Raw genomic sequence first — 7,698 nt, forward strand, 5'->3', positions numbered from 1 at the left:
GTAGGTTTGAAGGATAGATAAAAAAGACTAATAAAGGGGATGTTCTGTGAATTTCCTTTTCCACAGGGTTACCCTAAAAGAATGAGACTCTTAATGACGAACTTAAATTTATTAAATCTGACTTTTTTAAGATTACATTTTATCTGTTGCTTTAAAATGAAGTCGTTTTTTATTATGATCGATTAGACAATGAAATAAACATGTAATAGATAGTGGAACCTTGAATTCAATCAAAGTGAATAAATACTAAAGTGGAACAGACTAAGGCAATGACGACAGGTTGGGCCATAAGGTTTTATTTGGTTTGGAAATACTTGCATGAAAATATTTCATTTGGAAAGTAAAGACTAGAAAAAATAGACTAAGGACCCATGTATATGTCGTCTTCAGCTAGAACTTCAAAATTTTCATAATCAAAAATTGAAAATTTTCAAATGTTTGTTTGTGTTTTATATGCAAATACTATATAGTCGCTTAATAAATTCATTGATTTTGCCTGTCAGGCTTGCAATTCTAATTCTATAAGAATTTATCTTTAAAACTGCTTAGTTTTTTTTTGCCCCCCCCCCCCCTAAAAAGAAAAATAAATGTAAACCCCTCTTGGAAAAAATAACCTGAATACGCCTCTCTTAATATCATTAAAGCTATGTCTAGTTCTCAACTACTCTTAAATCTGTCAAAAAAGTAAAGACCAAGAGATATATTTCGAAGATCTTTATTTTTCGATTTCACAAATTCTGCATTCCTTGTTATACAGATTATGCATGCAGGGATTATTGTGCTGTCTGAAATTATTTATTGTGCAGTAAAATGGCTAAAATTCACTTCTGAAATCTTAATTTACGTTAATCTATATTTAATTAAGTTAAATTCAAATTCTAAGTCAGTGTTTGTAAACAAAGGGAGTCCAGTTTCTGTTGTACTGTACACTCCGTATACAGACCAATTTATATATATATATATATACATATTTCTAAATACTTGGGACATAAAATGTCGTCATCCAACTATGAGTTTGGTCCACTTTAGTATTTATTCACTTTGGAATTCAATTCCGTTCAGTCGACTTTCAAGTCGCCTATGTAGCTAACCCTATATTAATTAATAGACATGAGAAGTGAAGGATCTAATCCCTAGGTCAACTGAAATTTTGCCTTTTTTCTTTTTGCAATTTACTATTTATGATTTAATTTTGCTTTTAATTTTTTCACGTCCAGTGCAAATACTCTTCAACCTTCTCGAATAGAGATTTTGGCTCAATTGAATTCAATCTTAATTTACAGGGTGTCCCATTAAACATGGGAATTCAGTGACGAATTCGATATCGACTTTTCAGTTAATACTTTGAAATAGTATAGTGATACCTACTGAGAAAGCTGTAATATGTAAGAGTTTCGTCTGCTATGTTCACATTTTGTTTGTTTATGTTTTGACTGCATACGGTTGTACTTAGTAAAACAAGAAAATTGCAGTATACAAACATAGTAAACTTGTCCGTCTTCACTGTTCATCTTTCGGAGACATTATAGACACATCTTTACAGCCATTTACCCTTTTCATAAAATAAACTCTTTCTCGAAATGTGAAAATTTTAGCTGCAACAATTAATTGCTCTTAAGAACTTGTGGAATTCTCTGCTCTGATTATGTCATAATCATAATCATGTAAAAACAGGGTGAATTTATAATATTCCAAATTATTTTTGTTCTTCCCATAGTAGATTTTATGTTGTGTTTTAAGGATTAAGAAATATCTTAACGGTAGAGAAAGTATTTTCAAGTAAATCTATGAATTGTCTGACGTCTCCTAGTCGTTCTTAAATCTGTATCTATATTTTGTGTTAATCCATCAATTGGGCTCGCGGATAAATCCCTTTTTAAAAATGAGTCTTTTATTCTCAAAATTTCGTCTCTTTTGATGAATTTTCGCAACTTTCAAAGCTAAAATTTTAACACCTTAATTTTATTGCCAAATTTTCGTATTATTTTTTCGCGCGATTTTCGTATTTTTTTGCAATTTCGCATTTGTTCGCGAAACAGATTGAAGCAAAACTTCACGAAAAAAGCAAAAATTTTCGTATACCGAAAATGAAGCGAAATGGTCAAAAAAAAAAAAAAGTTTCGCGAAGATCCTTCTACAGCCTTTTCTGAATTTTCTAACACTTTAAATAATATTTATGAAGAAAGCTTTCCATTTATCAAATATAAACCAAACAAAAATAAAAATTCTGTTAACCCTTGGTTCACATCCGCCTTGCTAGTGTCAAGAAAACAAAAAGAAAAATTATTTAAGAAAAAAATCCTGAATCCAACTACAAACAATTTAGAAACTTTTAGAAAATATAATTCTGTTTATCGCACAACAATAAAAAAGGCCAAGACTAGTTATTTTTCTTCAAAATTTACAGAATACTCAAAAGACATCAAAAAGACCTGGTCTTTACTGAACTCTATTATATCTTCTAAGAAAAAAAGTCATTCAGTTCCTGATATTTTCACTGATGATGAAAAAAGTTTTGTGGGATCTGCTGAAATAGCAGAGGGTTTTAATGACTTTTTTGTGAACATTGGACCCAGATTGTCTAGTTATATTCCGGATTNATTAGAGCTTAAAGAAACTAAATCTGCAAAATCGTTCAAAAGAAAAGTCGCCAAGATCTATTTAGATAGTTATGCAAATTATATCTGTAAAAAAAAAAACTGTGTATCATGTGGATAAACTTAGTCTTTACTATCTTCTTCACCCTGTAGTTCATAAACATGATTCTAATAACTTATGTTACCCTCTGTTCCAACCCTTACGCTGAGTATCCTCCCTTTTCTTTATACTCCCTCACCTCCTCCTTACCTTTTACCTGATTTATTATCATTCTTATGTTTAAAATGTACAATGTACATTGTTTTTATCTGCAATTCTCATTCGTTTATAGTGGGCCAACCAATTAAAACAACCTACTCTGGTTAGGCGGGTCCAAACTACATAGTAAATTGTGTTTTTTTATTTGTATTATCTCGTGCTTTGTAGTTGAATAAAAATATGAAATGAAATATGAAACGACTTTTCCTTTTCGCTGGAAACCTTAATCATAGGGTTGGTAATGTGGTGAAAGGGTGGTCAAGTCGTCTCATGAAGGCTCATTTTGAACCAACTATACAACCTAGTTGGTTTTACCCTGCACATAAGAAATCTTGCAACAACCCTGATTTATTACAGAATAAGCCCCATATCGGGAAAACTAACGAAAAATAAGATATAAAGAAATTACAATTATTTCTTAGTAAATTAATTTTTGTAATCAATAAGAATTTAATTAATTTACTTGTGTTACAAGCAAAGTATAGGCTCCTGTAAGTCAACATAACTAATCTTTTACATTTTTTACAAATCACGATATGATCAATTTGATCCATTTTATATAAAATCGGAAAAGCATACTGCTGAATGAATAACGCAAAATGATTATAACTCCTCATTCCTCAAGTAAGATTTTACGTGAGATTGAAATCCTTTAAGTTTTTAATCAGAACTACTCTAGCTGTAGAGCTGTTAGGAGAACTAATACAGGTATAAATAAGGTTTTTCTTACAATTGTTCGTAAATTCAAAACTAGAGGAGCTACAAGGTCACAAAATTGTACAAGTAGTGTTGTCTTTGTCTTTAATTTGCAGTGTCTTCCAGTTTTATTTTAAAAAAGAGACTTTGTTTTGTTATAAAACCAGCTTATCAATAGTTCTTTATGGGTTAACAAAACTATATTTGTATGCAAAAGTGAATTCAACAAACAATAATTACAATAATTACAATAATTACAACAATGAAAATAATAACAATATTATTAAATTTTAAACATTTATTTAAACTGTATTTGAAGGACAGGTACACTAAATATATTCATTTATCACAATACAACAGAAACGGTTCATGATTGATTAGTTACGAGGAAAAAATATATACATTTACATTTATATTTATATATATATATATTTAAGAAGAGGTTTTTTCAGCTGTTTACAAGGATTTGGAAATTAAAACCGATGTAGAGACATTTGATATTATCAGATTTAAATTCTACTAGATCTTCAGACGGCCAAAATGGTAACTATTAATCTTTTACACGATCAGGTTCCAGTGATATAGGGATAAATAAAAATTGTTAGAAGCGAGTACATTATGTTTTCAAAACTCAAATTGAGCAAGTATGTTCTGCTTCTTATTAAACAATTATATTTGTATTATATACAGTAATAACCAGAAATCTCTGGAATAGGAAGACGACTTTTAGACTCAAGTTATGATCGACTTTAAATATTCCAATGAACATGCGACACAGAAATTGTGTAAAAAGACCCATTTCACTTAATTAGTGAAACAATTTGCTTTGTAACAATGTCAACTGCACTTAAGTATTGTCATATAGTCGTCTTTACAGCTATTTCAGAGCTTTTTTATCACTTTAGTAAAGATTGATAACAGCTATAAATATACCCGTTTTCATTTGATGCAAGCAATTTGTTATTTTAAAGCATGAGGGAAAAATTTATTTGCAATGATACAAAACAAACAATTTTATCACAGCATTGACGACATTAATTTATCTTATATCTAATGAAATTCTTGTATTCTTCTAACAAAATATGATATTTTCCTTTAAGATTTGCCCCCCCCCCCCCACACACACATTTCCCAATAAAAGTATACTATTAAACCTTTGGCTGCAAGTAGTACATAAAAGTAAAAGTAATATACAATGAAAAACAATATAATTTTAGAAAATTTCCAGAATCACTTTGTTGACGTAGTAAACAATATCAAAAGTAGCAAAACTGACATTCATTCAATATTTGGTGCGTAGGATACAGAACTTCTAAACAGAGGCCTTTTTCTGTTAATAAATGTTTGATACTCCAGGGGATTGGAGATCACCCTTCTGATTGAAGTTTTGTTGTAACTAACTCTTGATTGTTGAGGCGGCAATCTTTCCGAGTTCTGATCCACCATTAAACACCCGTTCTCTGTAGAGATGAGGGTGTGTGTACACATTGAACCTTTTCTGTTTCCCTTTCTTCTGAATCCAAGATGGCGTCTCAAGGGTTGTGTCTGTACAGGTCCTTTGTATCTGAACTGCAGACGTCCTTCATCGCTATGGTTTCTGATAAACTCCTCATTCTCCTTGTTTATCAAATCTTCTTCCATGCATTTTCTGTCCACTTCAGATTGCGGGGAGTTTAGAGAGTTTTTAAAGAGTACTTGGATCCACTTTGTAGATTTTTGATCTTTACTCCAGGAGGATCCAAAGCAGGATTGATTCCTGTCGCTGCTGGAGCAAGAGGAGGCGCTGTAATCCAAACAGATTTTTTTCCTAGAAATATTATCTTTAGCTTATAGGATTAAAAAATATTATTACGGTTTTATAGAACTAATTATACAAGGTTCAAGCAAACACAGTCTTTATAACCTAAAGAATAGCACAAAACTAAAACATCTATTGAATTTTCATAAGTTTGTTTTGGTGGGAGATGTTATGGAACTATATATATCTGTTTACTATGATTTAATATAAAATAGCGTTTTCTAAAATTTAGAGTAACTAGATGACAAAAATAAATAAAGTGTCTGATTCACAGCAATACCCTTTAAACCTGTGTCTCAACAAAACTAAATGTGAATGTAGCTTGCGGGTTTATACAACAAAGATTATGGGGGAAATTAAGAAAATTTATTTAAGGTTTTAGAGAAAAAAAACTACCATTAGAGACTAAAGGATCAATTGAAGTTAGGAGGGCAATTACTGTAATTCTGGATCAGTTTGAGGGTTAATCCTTTAAACTGATACACAACTTATTGTGATTTGATTAATATTTTGCAAGAATTATTCAGTATTTCCCGGAATTTTTATCAGCAGGTTTTGAAAAAAGGTAATGGTCAAAATATCGCGGTATTTATGACAGCTTTACTTTTACAAAGTTTTGTACAAATATAATTTTTTTATTATTAAGTTTACCTCATATGACGTTCAGTACTGGTGTTTCCTCTTAGTTCGCCATTATTCTAAACGATACATGATATTAATAAGATGATAAGCCAAGTGCTAGAAATTATGAAATTAATTTGTCAGTGCTGTGTCATAAAATAACAAAAATTGATATTTCAGGCGCTGGTAATCGCTGGTAATAACGAAAATTAATTTGTCAGTTGGTGGAAATAATGGAAATTAATATGCCAGGGGCTAGAATTAGAAATAAGGAGAATCACTTTGTCAGCGGCTATGAAAAAATGAAAATTAATATGACAGTGCAGGGGGTTAAATAAGGAGAATTAGATCTTCAGTTGGTTAAAATTAATATGCTAGAAAAAATGAAAATGAATATGTGGGGCACTAGAAAAAATGAAAATCAATATGCTGGGGGTGAGAAAAAATAAAAATTAATATGCCATGAACTAGAAATATGAAAGGTTATATGTTGCCGAAGAATCAGATTGGTCAATTATCAAAAATCAAAAATATAATTGGTACACACAAAATTTGTTGAAAACAGAAGTAAAAATTATTTTCGCAATAACCTGCACACAATTTTTTCGTATTTGCAAGCACAGTTGCGCGGAATTACGCACAATTGCATAAAACTTACTTCCATTACAAACATTAGTTACTGGAGGGGTGGTTGTTGTTGGCTATACCTGGTTATTCTCTGGAAGTGGTAGCTCGTCGCCTGGTTCTCCAGGTGGAACAGGTTCACTTAGTCTAGAAAATACATTTGGAAAAAATTTCATCAGGGAGACAAAATAAAGTTGTATCCGGGAGAAAAGTTTTCTAAATAAAATAAGCAGAATCTTAATCAGGGGCGTATTCAGGAATTTGTCCATGGGGGGGGGCTTATTTTTTTTCTTTAGGGGGGCTGAGCACCCTCTTGGGATTAAAAACCCTGAAAACAATCCATTTAACTGAGCCCCCCTTGCCCCCCCCCCTTCCTCCTGAATGCGCTTCTGATTTTGATTTATGTTTCTAGAATGAAAGTGTTTGCTTACCTGCCGTTTAACACAGGAGGATTTTGTTGAGGTTCTAAAAAATGAAATCATTTAAAACCAAGTTTCAACTTAAATCTGTCTCTATACCTATCTATCTATCTGTTTATATTTCTATCTATCTTTAAAATCTAAATATCTAAGTAAAAAATTCTTCAACTCAAAAATTTAATTAAAATTTTATTGTATCAACATTATGATTATTGCGACAGCAATCTTCGGGATACAATACATGTGTGTACAGTGATCGGCGCCTTTCATATCAATACAATGAAGACGACTTTTTAATAATATGCTTTGATTCCTGACAAGCGTTTTTCAAATTCCCATTTTACACGTTAACAAAGCTAAAGAAATTGTTAATTGACCACTTATCCTTGTTTATGTGTCTCTGTAGATTGGAATATTGTTAGAAATCAAAATCGAAATATAAAGTCGTCTTCATTGAATTGATACATACACGACGATCCGATATACAGGGTGTCCCACGAAACATGACATTATGCAGGACGACTTAAATGTCGTCTTGATTTTTGATATAATTTGCTGTGTTTATTTGTCAACCTAATTTTAGAAGTAAATTTCTAGAGATAATAATCACAAAATTTCCCTTGTCCTGCCATTTCCAAAATGTGGTCTGCCTTTTTTGTGCTTTCAATATTGCCCGAGATATGA

The 7,698-nt window shown here is 31.3% G+C and overlaps 1 protein-coding gene across 1 annotated transcript; it reads right to left on the reverse strand.

Annotated features, from left to right (window-relative positions):
- Positions 1-4,763: 4,763 nt before the first annotated feature.
- Positions 4,764-7,138, reverse strand: LOC111711947 (uncharacterized). Its single transcript, XM_023486433.1, has 4 exons — positions 7,027-7,138; positions 6,679-6,742; positions 6,002-6,048; positions 4,764-5,359 (listed from the first exon to the last, which is right to left on the reverse strand). Exons 3-4 carry the CDS (start codon positions 6,004-6,006, stop codon positions 4,831-4,833), a joined length of 534 nt encoding a protein of 177 aa, XP_023342201.1. The 5' UTR covers positions 6,007-6,048; positions 6,679-6,742; positions 7,027-7,138; the 3' UTR covers positions 4,764-4,830.
- Positions 7,139-7,698: the final 560 nt, after the last annotated feature.

Source organism: Eurytemora carolleeae, unplaced genomic scaffold, assembly GCF_000591075.1.
Source record: "Eurytemora carolleeae unplaced genomic scaffold, Eaff_2.0 scaffold1210, whole genome shotgun sequence".
NCBI lineage: Eukaryota > Metazoa > Arthropoda > Copepoda > Calanoida > Temoridae > Eurytemora > Eurytemora carolleeae.